Here is a 17081-nt window from a genome sequence, read left to right as displayed (position 1 = left end):
CTCCATCCCCCCCACACCTCCACCACTCAAGTTCTTGAGTACAGAGATAAACTTTTCACTCATTCACACCAAAAACCTGCCACTAAGGAGAAAATCCAGCACCAAGGTATCGTGGAGACACCACTTCCTCCTTCAGCTTCGCCTGTTTCTAACTGCACATTTTCCTCACTGGCTGCGGACTAACCAGGTCACGTACTACTCTGCACCGCACTAATCATGACTGACTTAATGGGCCGCTCTTCTGGGAATTGTGGTTGCACAAACCAAGGCAGCTGCCGTAATGTGGCCTTTTCTATCATTAATGTGTCGTCTCAGAGAGACTGCGGGCGCTTGAGCGCCGGGTCCAGACTGAGAAGGGGAATATATTCGTCATAGCAGACCAGTCTTGAATCAAGCAAATCTCATTCTACTAACTCATTCATTATAGCTTATTCCCTGAACGGAGTCGTAGGACTTCGGAGACTCTCCCGATGGCATGTGGTCAGTCTTACAGCAAGGACAATGGCTCGAATGTAACTGAAGTGAATTATTCCAGTTTGGTTCTGGAAAAAAAAGAACAATACTACAGCGTGTTCGTATCCCTATTGCTCTTAAGCTCTAACTATGACTATCAGGCATTTCTAAAGACGTGTGTAAGAGACATCACGTCCAAAAACTTCCTGTTGTTGCTGTTGACAGCGACCAGAAAGCATCCATGTACTTCCCCGCAGCTGTTTGAGTCCTAGTAGACAAATAACTTGTAGTCATGTTACTAAAAACATTCCAGGAAATTCTGCTTCTAATATCTTGCCACTTGATTTCCAGAGAGGCTGCTGCTGGACTGGAGGTGTAATAATGTGGGTGTAGTGCATGTGAGCACGGGCTGCATGTCATGCGTTGTGCATCATTCCGACGTTTGTTTGTTTGACATCGTGTGGACATCAGACGCAGCGGCCGTCGTCTCACTGTCACTTTTGTTTGTGTCTGTGTCTGCAGGCATGTGGGCCAGCTTGCGCTCCAGCAGCAGGCTCAGCCAGCACCACTCCTCGACAGATGTTGGCGCCAGGCTAGCAGGGAATAATGTGGCGCCCCCTGCAGGGAGTTTGCACGCCCAGTTTCTGAAGCACCAAGCTGCCCTCTACATCTTTGGAGAAAAGTCACATTTGAGGGTAATTAGTTATCATTTCTGTGAGGAACATAAGTCCTGTGGGAACTCTGGTTTCCTCCCATGGCCCGAAATCACTCAGAGATGACTCTAAATTGTACATAGTTGTGAGTGTGTGTGTGTGAGTGGTTGTCTTCTATATGTGCCCTGTGATGGACAGGCAACTCACCAGTGTGTCCCCTGCTTGTCCATGGATGGCCTCTTACCTGAACATGCATTGTTTACCCATTCCAGCCCTGTTGGTTTGACTCTCTGTGTCTGTGGCCAGGGCCTCAGAGTCGACGCCTCTCTGAACTGTGAACTAGTGCCGGTGGACTTTGTGGACACACGGCAGGTTAAAGCCTCCTTTAAGAAGCTGCTGCGGGCCTGTGCTCCCAGCTCTACCTCCTCCGACTCAGAAGACTCCTTCCTCAAAGCCCTAGAAGACTCGGAATGGATCCTGCAGGTGAACAAACACAGTCCCAGACTTTAAGAACATTATTAGGGAGTAATTTCACAGCTCTAGTCCCTGTCTAAGAACGACCCTCCAGTCAACCCTCAAATCAAATAATGCATACATCCAGTTTGAAGCCGCGCTCCCCAGAGGAAGGGCTTCCCATGGATGGCATCTTATCTGCCGGTAATCTGGCTGACCATCTGCAACCTGCGCCTGTAGATTGTACATGTCAAATGAAAGCAGAACAAACACGGCCTGCATGCGGGAAGAAGATTAATTGAGCGTGCGTGTCTGCATCTCTAAATTCACATCTGATCTCCCACAGCTTCACAAGATCCTACAGCTGGCTCTGATTGCGGTGGAGCTTCTGGACAGCGGCTCGTCCGTTCTCCTCAGCCTGGAGGACGGCTGGGACATTACAACACAAGTGAGTTTAAAATGGCAACACTCCAGTCACATGCAGTGACTTCTAGCTTATTTAGGTGGACTGCTGTGTGGTGACTTTGGTTATACTGTCTGTAGCAAGCAGTGATGTAGCGGTTGCTCTTTAGCTGATAAAAAAAGCCAAGTTCAACAAGGTGTGGCTATGTTTTGTCACCTAGCCTGACGGGTTGATTGCTGGGCAATAAATATGGAAGGCCTGAATCTTATTGCCCATGAAATGGGATGAAATCACCTGATTTAGTGCAGACACACAAATATTTGACTCCATCACTGACGCTACACACGGCTAATAATAAAAGCGGGGAGACTGTCTCTGTGATCCCAGGAGTCGTCCAGCACCAATGAAGACCATGTGAGCACAATTGACCCCAGTGTCTAGGGACAGTCATCTGTCATACCTGTTTGCAGTTGCAGCTGTGCTTGCACAGAAAGTGCTTGTTGCCCAGTTTAAGGTGTTAAACAGATGCTTTCCTTATAACACTTACTTCCTCATTTGACTGGTTTCATTATTTAGCTGATCATTCAATTGTTGATTTAATATAGACACATGAGGATTTGTGGTTTCTATGTCGTCTCCTCAGCCACTTTTCATTCACCTGTTCCTTTAAGTTAAGCGTGTGTAACAGTCTCTTACTAATAAAAGGGAGGTCATTTGTTACAATGTTAATCTTCCGTTCACAAAGTTTGATTTATCCAAGTGGAGTTTATTGGTGTTTCAGTTCATGACAAAGTCATAGTGCTCACTGCAGTGACAGCAGATACAGTGAAGAGATTCTCAGATTCTGACATCGGAGTTCAATGCGCTGTCCCAGCTGCTTGGTGAGAGGCTCCACTGCAGCAGCACGGTCTTATTAACGGAGCTTCTGTGTTTAGGAATGGCACGTGCATGTTCCTCCTCCTCCTCCTCTCAGTTCAAACACACTTCTTCATCTTTCAAGACAATGCTCCGTGAAGTTTGCAGCGAGCACAGAGGATTCCATGATTCTTTCCGGGTCACATGAACGTGCTTAGTGACGTCAAGCAGCTTGACGTGAAGGTTCGAATGGAACATTTTGTACCAATATGTTTACATAACTAAATTACTTACAAATGGATGAACATAGTTTAAAACACTGACACTATCAGTTAAGGCACTGCTTCTCAATTAGTTTCTGTTGCCCCCCCAGCAAGGAGTGAATGTTTTGCGCCCCCCAACTCTCCACCACCTCTCCTTAACATTGTATCCTTGTTAACATTAAAGAAAAGAAAAAAAGGAAGCAATATAGAGCAACTTACAATAATTACTCCCCCAAACCCCCCCCGGGCGTCGCGCCCAACTATTTAAGAAGGACTGAGTTAAGGTGAAGTTTCATCTTGATAACTCATGGGTTACCATTTGTGGTCCCCTTTAAAATCCTTATGCAGCATTGATCCAATAGCGAGAGAACAAGTCGTCCCTGCTTGTGTTTTTAGGTCAACAATATCCTGCAACACAAGCCATAAAAGCAGCACAATCCTGAGCTCATGACAGTTAGTGCCCCTATGGAAGCTGCTTGACAAGTAGCAGCGGCACCTTGACCACACGGCCCCACCTCATTGTCCAGTACATAGCAGGTATATTACTAAAATCCATATGAATATATGACTCTAATGATTAGTTCAGTGATGTTTTGTTTCTGACCTTGATCACCCCTTACAAATTCAGCCTATGCGTGTGCAGATCTATGATGAATGATCTGGATCGCCTCATGTCTCCAACAAACTCCCAAGCATATTTATTAAATTTGATCTTTTTATTTCAACAGTGATTAGCCGCTATCGGAGTAGATCCTGGTGCGAGGGGGCCATGTGTGACTCATCAATCTGACACACTGCTTTTATCTAATCAGCCGCTCCGCACAGCAAATGCGCAGAAATGAATAACAAAAAAAAAAAAGAAAAGAATTGGAGTCATGCAGCCTTATGTCACTGCTTTCAGTCACGAAGTGTTGTGGTTTTGATTTTGAGGCCGATAAATGAATTGTCTTCCTCAATTCTTATCTGATATCGGCTGTGTTTCTTGGTCCCGGCCCTAATTCCTCACATTTTCCATGTTGACCTGGTAAAGTTTTTGTGTTGCGGGTGTGTTGTCTCTCCAAGTGTTTACAGGGTTTGAAAAGCCCTGGGCTGCTGTTTAAGTGTGTAATTTTCAGGGCCCCTTGTGCCAGGCACGTGCTAAGCTTGCAGCGTCTTCATCCACGAGCCACTGCTCTGTCATGCCATCTTCTGATCAGGCCGCAAATGGGCTCCACATGTCTTGACTCCTCATGGCTCGTGCATCACTCCCACTTGAATGTCTTGGAATTGTCGTCTTTACACCCGCACCTCAATGTGACATCCCCACAGCTGTTCTTTGCCTCAGCTCCCTCTTGAAAAGCCGGGAGGCGAGCTACAAACTTCACAGGGGCAGCAAGTCGGCCCAGACTGTACTGCTATTGTCACTATTCTTGTGACTGATATTGCGTGGAATTAACCTTGAATGTATTTCACTAGGTTATTATACAAAGATATCAATAGCCTATTACATATTTAACAACCTTTCGTTGAATAAGGATCATTCACAGTCCATTTGTGATGACGTCATTGATTTTATCTTTGATAGAGAAGCCACTTGAAAAAGTGATCATATGCTGATAAAACCTTGCAGGCTCATAGTAGGTAGGAATACATCCTCCTATTTTAAATGGTGACAAGGCAGATAAAAATGAATTTGTTATGGATGCTCCCTCTGATAACTTCATGATTCACCTCGGATGAAAAGGTATTATTTATGGCCATTGCGTGAATATTTCTTCATATTACCTGCTTATTTATGAGTGAAAAAATGAGTCTAGTTATAGTTAAATTTTTGGGTTATTATGACATCATCACAATCAACCGTGAAAAAAAAAATCGGTTAGTCTTTCCCAAATCTGTATTCTCCGGATCATAGACTGGGTGGTGTCAATCACTAACATTCCTTGATTCTACTAGGAATGTTTTACTCATGCCGATCTGTTTTGGTTGTTCTCCTCACTGTGACAAATGGTGACAGGAGTGGGATTGTTAGGCCATGAAAACCGGCTGTGTTCCATGTGTATCGTGGAGCCTCTGGTTTAATTGTCCCTTGGTGTGAGGGACGCGAGAGATAGTGTACGAAGAGAGCAGATGGTTAAATGACGCACGAGTGTTTTCTCTCTGGAGGTGTGGGGATGTGGCTGATGTTGTCCTCACCAAGTACCAAAGCTCATTTGGATGTTGATGTGAAGTGAGAGAGTCTCTCAGCGATTCTGTCTCTAATCTTTGCCATTATTCTCTCCACAGCTGGTGTCTTTGGTGCAGCTGCTCAGCGACCCGTTCTACCGAACACTGGAAGGCTTTCAGGTGCTTCTGGAGAAAGAGTGGCTGTCGTTTGGCCACAAGTTCAGCCAGCGTTCCAACCTGAGTCCCAGCAGCCAGGGCAGCGGCTTCACACCCATCTTCCTGCAGTTCCTGGACTGTGTTCACCAGGTGACATATCAACTCCTCTTCTTTCTGCCTCCCTTCTTATTCATCTCGCTGACCTGAGCTTACCTTCTTTGAGTGGCAATAAAACGGCCCACAAAAGTGGTTTTAAGGGGCTAAACTAAGCTGTCACTTCGTTCTGTGTAAATTTGTTCTTGTCGAAAGGAAGAACATGCAGCGAAGCAAGTGCTGCCCAGATGTTTGAGATGATTGTTTCATCTGTTTTCCCCGGCGTCTCAGCACTTCTTTATGTTTCAGCGCGTGTAGAGGCCGACATGTAAATGCTCAGTAATGGATGAGGTCTGTTGCAGGGGGGCGGGGGTGGCTGGGACTCGTATCCCCGCTTCAGATTATGGTTGAAATGCTGAAAATTCCGTGAACGTCCTGTGCTCCTCTCCAGAGACTCGCCGACCCACGCCCAGACACTTGCATCAACACATAGTTTCAGCATCTGTCTTTTGAAAATGAACTCTTGGCTGCGAAGGAGGGCTAGGCGAGGGTTTGGGGTCTGGAGGGCTATAAACAGAGAGAACAGTGTTGGAGAGGAGCTGAAAATAGCAGAGTCTCATCTCCAAAGCAGCTGTTGTTTTTGCCAGTGGACCCAGGTGGCCTCAGATATTCAGCTTCGCTTTCATTGACCACTTGACACCACTGGAGAGGAACAATGGGGCTGCTTCCCTGTCGCTCAGCCGAGATGGTGTCTGGCTGTGATGATATCACTCGATACGAACGTCGGCCCCACGAGGACCAAAGAGCGTCTTCCTGTTCCTAATGAGTCCTTTCTGTTGGTGCTATAAAAATCAAAGGATGCTATGCAGCTGTCACAAAGACCCTCCCCCCCAAAATCTTTTCGTGTCCTTGCAGGTTTTGGAGCAACATCCTCTGGAGTTTGAGTTTAATCAGTACTATCTGAAGTTCCTGGCCTATCATCACATCTCCAACCGCTTCAAGAACTTCCTGTTGGACTCAGACTACGAGCGCTTGGAACACGGTCAGTGCTCCCCACAGTCCAGCAGGGGTTGTTTTTCAATTTTCCTCTTCGCTTGTCGGGGAATACTTGATTTTCACTGCTGATCTGCTTAGTTTAAATATTTGTTGTCAGCCAAGACTAATGATTGCAATCCTTTTTGTTCCAAAATAAATGTACAGGCAGCAAAAAAATGTTAATGTACCGTAATAGCTTTCAATATGAAAGGACCCAGAGCGCCGAGCTGCTACGCGTGCCAGCAACTCCAGAACACTCCACTGTAAACACGTCTGAGGCGATAACAAGATCCTTCCCTCACATCGAAAAGAGGTTTTCAGATTCCTCTGACTGTTGCTTCTCTGCAGGCTTGTTGTTTGAGGACAAGGGTGACAAACAGGCGCGGAAAGGAATCTGCATCTGGGAGTGCATCAGCAGGATGCACCGCAGGAGTCCCATCTTCTACAACTATCTCTTCAGCCCCTCGGAGAATGACGTGAGTTTGCCTTTCAGGTCTTTCAGGGACAGTTAAACCAAGAATCCATGATGGAAGTGTCACCAATGTAACCCTTTGGGCACCAAAAAGTATCAAAACAGCAAGAAAAGAAGCCCAGCTGCAAATTTGACACCTGTAACCTCAATCTGAGCAACATTTGAAGGCGTGTTTCTATCACAGTTTTGGAGTAAATAGATGGAGACAAGGCAGGCTGAATTACTTGGTAGGCAGTAGTGATGGGCGATAACTTATCGTCCACAATATACCGCCATACACAATCTCCATATTGACAATTCTGCATCTCACCACAACTTCGATAAACACGCAGCGCACTTGCTGCATTGAACCTGTCTTGCTCTCCAGCTCTGCAGTATTTGACAGCCAACACCAGCGTGTGGCAGTTGTGTAGAGTGTGGTGGACTTTGGTTCACAATCGTAGTTTTAAACTTATTTTTAATACAGTGATAATGACGCTGGTCGACTCTAGGTCTCTGGATCTGTTTATTTTATTAGATGGCATAGTCCTCATTGGTTCTCTGACGCGGTCATCTGCCTTGGGTCACATCAACACATGCAGGTCTCCCGCCGTGCTGGCGCCTCGGCCAAACACCCTGGTGAAAAGTGTTGGATATTGGACGGACCTCCGCTCTGGTATTGGCGGCGGGATCCTCTTCCGCGTCCCCATTAGGGTTCACTGATCGTTCACTCTCACAGGCAGCGCTAATGCTACGTCAGTTAGGGAGCATCAACAAATTCTAAAGCGGTCAACGTATTAGCCAAATCTTCAATAAGGCAATGGAAAACGACCATTTTAGGAGAGTGAATTGTGAAAAGCTTTTTCATCACACTAGACAAAGGACTGACAGTTTCTATATTGATTTGGAGAATAGAATATGACTAAATGATCATTTATTCACATTATTTCTAATATTCTTCAATAGCGTCTAGGAAATGTGTCCAGACTGGTCCATAGTTAAAGTCAGACATGAGATGCAGTAGACAGACGGCTCAATTTAACCCCTAAATAAAACTGGCAGAGCAGTCTGTCAGACACCAGCGGCTTCTACCAGAGACGTGAAACATTGAATTTCTCACCTCTACACTTAGTTAACTATTATATTTAAACACAAACAAATAATGATGTTGAAGACAAACTCCACTATTAAGTTTCATCACAAAACAGTTTCAAGAGAGACTTAGTGTGTCCAACATAGAATGAAAATGTATCTATTGTGATAATTATCGTTATCGCCAAAATTACATTTATCGTGATAACTTTTTTTGTCCCTATCGCCCATAGGCAGAGAGCAAGAGAGCTCAAACAGCACGGTGCAGACTAGATGTAGACAGCTTTTATGTGACGCTCCTGTACAAAACAATGAAACTGTGAAACAGAAATAGCAGTGAAAGTAATAGAGGATGATGCCCAGCCATCGTCGTCATCTGCGTTGTTGCTTCAGAGATGAGGAAGAATGTCTTCTGTGGATCACATTAAAAAATGATATCTAAATTAAATATTTGTTTGAAAAAAAACTCGGAGGGTCAACTCAAGCGAGTTCTTGCAGCAGCCCTTGTTATATCACTCGCCCTGATGCAACTTCAATAGATTCACAAAACTCTTTGTTCTTCTTCCAACATCCGATGACTCACTTCTAAAGTTGACTTCTGTTTGCCAAGCACACCACACATTTCCCAGAGGTCAGTTGGTGCACCAGTTCAGAACTGGTCTTTAGATTAACTCACTTAATCCTCAGTATAAATGTCGAGCTGAGTTCATGAAGCTGTGACTGTTTTAGCTACTGCTCTCCTGTTACGACTTTATGAGCTTGTCTTACGGCTTTTCTCCCACTGCCTCTGCGGTTTCTGTTCAGAAATGTGACTCCCTTTGCTCATTTAATCCTCCTCATCCTGAGGCACTGGTCCAATTTACTACCTGCTCAAGTCATTGGATACAACAGAACAAATGAGTCATGTATTGTCTGATGAGAAGAAAAAGAAATCCCCCCCAAAGTGTGTCTCTGTTCTGCAGGCGGTCCTGAAGCCGTCCGTCAGCATCCCCTGCCTGAGTAAGTGGGACCTCTTCACGGAGGAGACACTGTCGACAGGCCCCTGCTACGACTGGAGGATGATGGCGGCCCGAGCAGACAACTCGGAGGATGCTGAAACCCTGTCCAACAGCAAGCGGAGGATCGTGTGGCCGTGCTACAGCAGCGTGAGCCGCGCTCAGCCTGACGCCATCACCAAGCTGCTGGCTGTAAGAGCTCCTCCGCCGCTTCTTCAGTGCTTCTGCTGACCACAGTTCTTCACCCGCAGGATATTGAGAGACTGGATGGAGAGCTCAGCCAGACCGTCGACCGGTGGCAAACCACTTTGGACCGAGTCCGCATCAGCATTCAGGAAGACCTCAAGCAGGAGGGAAACGTAAAGGACGGCAACACGTGGGGACCTCCGTGTCCTGAACTTACTGTTCTGTGTTTTCACAGCTTAATAAGCAGTCCCTTTCCATCTCCGGCCTGATCCCGACGTCAAGCCTGCAGGCCTTCCAGCGGCGCTCCATGCTGCACCTGCCAGACAGCACACTGGGCGAAGACCGCAGCAACACGGTCTCCAACGGAATCAACCGGCGCGCTGCAACACTTTACAACCAGTTCACCCCCAAGAGCGAGGAGAACAGGTGGGTCATGAACTTCTGGAACCAATAAGTCCACATGTGATGCACTCACTGGAGCTGCGGGGAGACTTGTTCGGCGCGGATGAGTCAGCGCAGCGGCACGCTGAGGTCATGCGGGCGGCCTGGACTGCGTTAAATCCTGGCGGCGGGATTTTACAATTACTGGGAGGGTTGTTTTCCCGGGAATGATAAAAACCCTGGACAGACACGGAGAGTTGCAACACTTATTGTCATGAAAATAAACCTGAGATTCCTCCACAAACGCTGAACAACATTCTTAAAATCCTCCCAGGTGATCACGCTAATATTAGTTGATGTCTTCAAATGATAGTTATGTAGGACACCATCCAGAAATGAACCAAATCAGAGTGAGAAGTGTGAAGAATAAATCCCACAGCCTTTATGTTTAGAGCCATCTGGCCTTTGTTTGTCAGTGTGATGGTTGACAATAGGGCTGCAACTAACAATTATTTTCGTTGTCGAATAGTCTATTCATTATTTTTTCGACTAATCGCGATGACCTTTGTTTGAGCCCATTTTGAATTTCTGTTTAACCTAAAGTTGCTTAAATCATCTCACTGTGATACTGAGACACCATAGAATATTGAACAAGTAAATTAAAATAATGACACATAATCCTGGAACATGTATTGACCTGTGAAGCATGAAGCATCAAACTGTTGGCAGAGAGCTGCAGTTCTTTAAAACAGAGGTCTTTGTTGGCCCTTGAGAAGAATTTAAAATCATCACTATACAGACGTGTAACTCATATAAAATATCTGATCAACATCCACAACAAACGGTCTTATTTCAATAATAATCCAAAATGATGTGCTCAGTGTAGCTTCCTCCTTCAGTTCTGGTTATTATTGTTAGGAGGAGAGACACTGAGGACACTTAACTTCATCACTGTAAAAAAAAACGAATCACTCCAGTAGCGCAGATGTGATGTGTGTGACATCATTGAAAACAAATCTATCTCCTCTTAAAGGTTAGCTTTGTGCTAACCGACATGCTAGCTGTTAGCTCGTGGGTGTGTGGCGTCACAGACCAAACACGGAACACTCTTTCATCATTCTACCATGGTGTTGAAGGGGCTAGCTCATCCTTAAGATGCGTCATCTTCACAAACAAAACGAAGCCACACTTTTGAACACTACGACCCGTCGCCGCTTGAACTCCTCCGTGACTGTGACTGAGGTGGTCAATCGGAGGTGGTGACGCAGAGCCTGGGTGGTCAGTTGGAGTCGGACCTCAGTCAGGAACCAATGAAAGGAACATAAATTAACATCCCAGAGAAGGTGATTTCTCACTGTTTCTTAAGAACAACCAGTTCTCGATGACCATCCTGCGCCCCGTGTGTGTTCACACCAATAGCAACACAACACATCGACACAGATTTTGCCGTTGACAAATTTTTGTTGTCGACGTTATCGATGAGTTGACTCTAGTTGACAACCAAGATTCCTTAATAGAAACGTGACTGTCTCCAAGGTCGTACGAGGGGATCCTGTACAAACGTGGAGCGCTGCTGAAAGGATGGAAGCCTCGCTGGTTTGTGTTGGACATCACCAAACACCAGGTGAACTGCCAAACACGCCAGTCAGTCCAGCTGTGACCAGGGTGGGACGCTGACCTATTTGTTTCACCACAGCTGAGGTACTACGACACGGGCGAGGACACCAACTGCCGCGGACATATCGATCTGGCCGAGGTGGAGTCGGTGGTGATCACAGCGCCCACCATCGGAGCGCCCAAGCACATCAGCGAAAAAGCTTTCTTTGACGTGAGTTTTGAACCGGTGAAGATTCCAGCAACAGAGACTTGACTCTGCTCTTCTCTTTCCATTCCAGCTGAAGACCAGTAAGCGCGTCTACAACTTCTGCGCCTCAGACGCTCCCAGCGCTCAGCTGTGGATGGACAAGATCCAGAGCTGCATCTCTGACGCATGACGTGGAGATTATCACGTCATGTGGCCTACTGCGGAGGTGTCGGAGAGCAGCTGGAGGCCGAGGTGTGACAAGAGGCTCCCCACTGATCTGAAGTGGGACCACTGTGAACAAAGTGCCTGGCAGCGGCGGGTCAACACTTATCAGCCCCTCACATGACTCGCCTGACAGGTCAGTCGGAGTCGGCGGGCGACTTGTGCCTGCTGTCAGGTCGGTGTGTCAGACAGGGAGCTGCTGATATAAGCTGGCAAACCAAGCACTACCGAGTCAATGTTGTCCTACTTACGCTGTAAATAGATGAAAGCAATATCACTGGCCAGGCAAACTGTGGGTTCAATTCCAGACGATAAACTATAGGATTTTAGCCTTGAAATGATTCTATTTTGCTACGAGGAACGGTTATTGCTGCTTATGAACCAAAAGCTCAGAGATTTTAATGCACAACATAGAAAGGCATCTTGTTTGCACTGCAACGTCTGCACTCCAATCCAAGCGTCGATATGGCACAGCGAGGTCGCAGGCGCCACGCCCACAGTGCACCGCCATGTGACCGCGTTTCCTCCAAGATTCAAACGACAGAAACACCATTTGCACAGCGAGGTCAGAAGTGTTTTTTCTATATTTAAATACTTTCTTGTTGAATGTTTATCGGCGTTAAAAGCTTGTCTCGTGTAAATTATTATTTTTTATTTGACCTTTACTCGTGCTGTGGCTTGTCGTTCTCCTGTAAATACAAGTGTGACATTTCATTTTATATCCTGTCTGTTCTGAACTTGACTTTTCTAACCCTCTTTCTATTGTTGTTTTTTTTTTTTTTTCTTAAACCTTTTATGGTGCAAATACCTGAGTGGCCTGTTCCCATGTGTGTGTTGTGGACGAACTGATGTGTGTCTTCACGAAGCAAACTCAATAGCAAAAAGGACACTATCAAAGACGCTTTTTGTTCATGTACCTCTGTGCCATGTTTGGTCGTGATACTAATTTTGTCAAAATAAATCAAACATACTTGAAACCAACTTTAAAATCTGACCGAAAGGTTGTTTAAAAGCTCCAACTGTTTTGAGTCATGGGAGTGGATTTTTCTCATTGTGAGAGCAAAGAGGGGCGGGGCAAATGGGAAGTCACGCCCATCTACTTCCGCCTCAGGGGACCGAAGTGTGGGATTCAATGAGTCAGTAGGTTGAGTAGCAACGTTGAGGAAAGTACAGTGGAACCTCGGTTCTCGACCACAACGTTCCAGATGGCCGTTCCGGAAGCGATTTGTTCGAAATCTGAATCGATTTTTCCCATTACAATGAATGGAAAAAGAAATAATGCGTTCCAAGCCTTAAAATAGGCTTTTGTAGGAGTGAATGTAGAGTGTCTGCTGCAGGTGGCTGTTCCTCTATGTGTGTGGCCGCTGCATGTGGGAGGGGTTGCCGAGTGAGTGACGTCTCTCCAGAAGTGAAGAGGTGCCCGGTGCGTGTCCAGCTCTGAATGTGCGCTTCTGTGCAGTTTGGCTGTGCAAAGTCATAAACCAAGTTATGGTTTTTCCAGCTTTTTTCGGGGGCATTCGAGTTCTGGACTTTTGTTCGAAATCCGAAGCAAAAATATCTTTAAATATTTGTTCGTACTCCGATTTGTTCGAATTCTGGGACGTTCGAAAACCGAGGTACCACTGTATCTCCCTCGATTTTTAACAATCGTCTGCTCCTACTTTAGGATTGAGGAATACACAGACTACCCACAATGCTTTGCGTAATTTCAGCCAACAAAAAATGGTGTCCAAAGTGGCGAAGAAAGCGAGCTACACACCGTCCATAACACTTGGTTAAAAGAACTAAGACTGAAGATTGAAGGAGGAATTGCAATTCATGTCTGTTCAAATGATATGAGAGTGTTTTTGCAGTTACTTGCATTGTACAAGTGACATTTCATTTTCATTGACGCGTTAAATGAATTCATTTCATACAGAGATAAAGAATCGTTGTTATGAAGCTGCGGCAAAGAACTTTTAACGATTTGTCTGGAAATTCCCCAAACTATAATAATAAAGTCATGCAGAACAGATTCTGATGAAACCAAACAGTTATAAAAGTTAACTTATAGTTACTTAATACATATGAATCATATATATTTTTGCTACATTGCCCACCAGTTTCTGGAGACATTTTTAAACAAATACATTTTCTGCAATTTGTTCCTGTAAATATGCCAAAATAGCGTCAGTAGCTACACACTAGAAGGGTTTTCTACAGAACTTTTGGACTTTGGTCTAAGCTCTTTGGCCGAGGTTCCTTTGGATGGCGCAGACATGGATGTGATTTCTGACCTCAATATTCAGCACATTGGAACTAAGCCTGAGCTGCCGGTACCTGCATCACCTTCTCACTCTGTGTGTTGTACCACGTATCATGCTAGTCTCCCCCTGGTCCTCACCCCAACTGTTTTATTTTTTTATTTTTTTAACACCACAAAAGGCCACTGGAGGGGAAGCATTTAATGGAAAGTGTGCAGAGTCAATATGTGAGGAGTGAACATCTGTAGTACCTGGACTCGATCCATCGCGGAGGCTCCCTGAAGTTCAGCCAGTGTAAACCCACCTCCAGCATCGAGGCACAGCACCTCACCAGCCTCTCCTGCCCCACTTCTCTCTCATTCTTCCTCCTGTGGCCAGTTCAGCTTCATCACAGAAGGCTCTCTGGTGGAGCTCTGCTGTGAACACAAGTGCGAGGAGAAGCCACATGAGCAGTTGGTGAAGAATTCCTGGCTGCATTACAACAGCAGGATGTCATCGAAGGCTCTGCCATGTCTGCGGAACAATAAAGAGTCTCTGTTTTAAACTGATGTCAGGTGCTGCAGGAGGTCAACATCTGGAGCGTGGGTCCATATTTAGCCTCGGGCCCCTGTGGGGACAGAGATTAGGACAGGAAGCCACGAAGAGGAGGAAGGTTTGCTAGTGAATGTGGAGTGGGAAGCTGAGGAATTCATGCCACTCAATAGCCAGTTGTCTTCAACTGACCTGGAATGAGAGATTCTGTTGTTTTTTTTTTTTTTTGTAATTCGACTTTTGTGTTATATAAGCGTGACACCAGTGCTTTGACAATGAAGCTGCATCGCTGGCACTTCGGGAGAGTGACATAGCGAAAACATCTCTGTGACTTCTTCCAGAAGGCAGAAGTCTTGACCCCAGTGCCGACTGAGAGAAGGGATCGACAGATTCAGCTGCTCCGGCCGGAAGAGGATGAGGTCACAAATAGCTTCCAGAGAGACCTGCAAACCTGAGGATTCTGGGACTGGAAGAACGTGTCATGACTCGGAAAGAACTCAGCAGAGCTGCAGGCGATGATGAGGTGTTCAAGAGCCTTCAAAGAGGTGGCAGGAACAGGGGTGGTGAGTGTGTGGACCCAGCGGAGAACCATAACACTCACAGAGTGAAGTCCAAGAGAGACGCAACACCGGCGTGAAAGTCAACCTCCTTTTTCTGTCTTCTTCAAGTGGATGCATTTCATCATCGGCATCAGGGAGACTGCTCTCAGTCAGAGCTGGAAATATGGCGACCACCCTCACCCAGCTGGAGATATGGAGACCTTCATCGGCTCCTCTCTAGATCGTGGTCGAGATTTGAAGCTGAAAGTTGCAGCCGTCCGGATCATCCGAGGGTCCTTCACACCAGCGTCTCCTTGAGAGTTCAGCGATGTTTGGTATCGCACATAAAAACCTGTCTTTTCATTATGACCACTGTGCCGAGGATTTGCACAGGAACGTGTGGAAAACATTTCTTTTATCTCTGCTCTCAATCCTGCAGCCGTTGGGAGGATCAGGAAGCGTGGAAGTTCCCATTTCCTGGGTGTCCCAAACAGGAAGGAGCTGCTTTCGATCCAGTCCTGACCCAAGTGACTCCTCTCGTGAGATGCTGATGTCACTGGTCTGGCTGAGTCTCACTCTTGATATCACACTGACCCTCACATTGCTGAGCCCAGTCCACCATGTGAGCCACTCGGACGTCTGCCCAAAGCGGCAGATGATCCCCCAGGAATGCGGCTCGGACCCCGCGAGGGTGGATGTGGATTTCACGAGGATTGACAGGAGGCAGACATGTGGCAAGGACGGTCTTCCGAGGGACCAGAGCATGGGAATTGGGGAAGATTAGAGTCTTCCAATGTTGCAAAACAAATATTTTCTCAGAATTGTTGGACGCTTGACCATCTCATGGATCAAATGTGGGAAAACGTGGCGCATCGAGCAGCAGGGAAGTGGAACTGGAGGCAGACGCGAGGCGTTTCACTCCCTTCAGGATGTGGCGAGTCTCTTCAGGGACACGGTGAGGTGGGGTTTCGCAGTCGGCACAGAGACTTGCTCCTCCATATTGATTTTGTCACAACGGGACGTGGCAGCTCCTCCACCTGAATAGTTCCACCAGCAGCAGCTGTTAAGACTTGAACGAGTGGGAGGTCTGGCCCTCTTCAAGTCATGTGCTGCCCCCGTGACTCCACATGAGCGAAGTGACAAAGAATGCGATGGACATCCTCAAACTACTTATATTGTCTCCGCAAAGCTTTTTTTTTTTAGCGAAGCTTCATTTTTATTGCTTAATTTACAAAAATAATCTTTAATTTAACTGGGTAATGATTCATAAATAAGTGGAAATGTGTTTTCATTTTAAATTATTTTCAAACTTCTCACCGGAAACGCGGAAGGAATGTCTGACAAGAGGGGAACGTCCGTCGTCAAAAAAGATCCTGTTCCTCGTGAGCGTCTCACGTCCGATTACCCGAACTATTGCGCCATCTAGTGGAAACATCGTGACATCAACAGTCAGATGGATGAGTCACTGCTAGTTGTTTTGCCTTAGAAAGGCGTTTTTTCCGTGAGAAATATGAAAGTTGTTCATAAGAGTTCACTCATGAAGCCCAGTGTTACCGGACACACAAGACCTCTGCTGCGGGTCAGTGGCTTAAATCTATCATGTTGTTTTGTCACATAGAACATGGTTGATAGTAGAATTTAGGAGGGAAAAAGGTGTCAAAATCACATTTAAATGAAAGGGTCATTTAGTGCTGTAAAGCCATTTCAATTGACCAAAAAATACGGTCAAGGAAATCAAATCCCTCTATTGTTGGACACTTAGATGTTGTCATGTCAAAAACAGACGCATCATTTCAGAAATACGAAAAAAAAAAAAAGTATGTGACAGTAGCTGCCAGTATGTTGCCGTGGGAACAACTGTCCGTTCATCCTGTTTTTATTTCATTTGTCCAATAACGGCAGTATTTACTCAAGGATTTTTCGTCTATCATCACCAAATAAGTTCCAGAACTGAAAATGAACACAATCAAATTGACCTTTTTTTTTCCTTCCTTCAAATATGTTTGAATCTTTCTCTAAAGGCGGAAATGGAAGAAGTGTCTTAGGTCGGTCAGTTTAAACCTTTAAGAAAGTCAAGGTGTAATTTAAACATTTGGAAACAGTCACAAGCGCCTCCACTTGTTTGTAA

General features: G+C 45.8%; 1 protein-coding gene across 2 annotated transcripts in view; it reads left to right on the top strand.

Moving 5' to 3' along the window:
* sbf2 (SET binding factor 2) overlaps positions 1-12639 on the top strand; it is a 64722-nt gene extending 52083 nt beyond the window's left edge. Inside the window, exons 30-42 of one of the 2 annotated variants that reach the window (XM_053864730.1) lie at positions 32-106; positions 976-1148; positions 1413-1589; positions 1906-2007; positions 5346-5531; positions 6390-6516; positions 6858-6985; positions 9015-9239; positions 9299-9406; positions 9469-9659; positions 11151-11238; positions 11311-11442; positions 11510-12639. In XM_053864730.1, coding sequence (XP_053720705.1) covers positions 32-106; positions 976-1148; positions 1413-1589; positions 1906-2007; positions 5346-5531; positions 6390-6516; positions 6858-6985; positions 9015-9239; positions 9299-9406; positions 9469-9659; positions 11151-11238; positions 11311-11442; positions 11510-11608 — 1811 coding nt within the window. In that variant the 3' untranslated portion in view covers positions 11609-12639. The remainder of the gene's footprint in view (positions 1-31; positions 107-975; positions 1149-1412; positions 1590-1905; positions 2008-5345; positions 5532-6389; positions 6517-6857; positions 6986-9014; positions 9240-9298; positions 9407-9468; positions 9660-11150; positions 11239-11310; positions 11443-11509) is intronic. The other variant, XM_053864732.1, reaches the window with a different exon arrangement.
* Positions 12640-17081: the final 4442 nt, after the last annotated feature.

Source organism: Synchiropus splendidus, chromosome 5 (assembly GCF_027744825.2).
Source record: "Synchiropus splendidus isolate RoL2022-P1 chromosome 5, RoL_Sspl_1.0, whole genome shotgun sequence".
In the NCBI taxonomy this organism is placed as follows: Eukaryota; Metazoa; Chordata; class Actinopteri; order Syngnathiformes; family Callionymidae; genus Synchiropus; species Synchiropus splendidus.
Note: the sequence above shows the minus strand (reverse complement) of the source record. Positions and strands in the feature narration are given on the sequence as shown.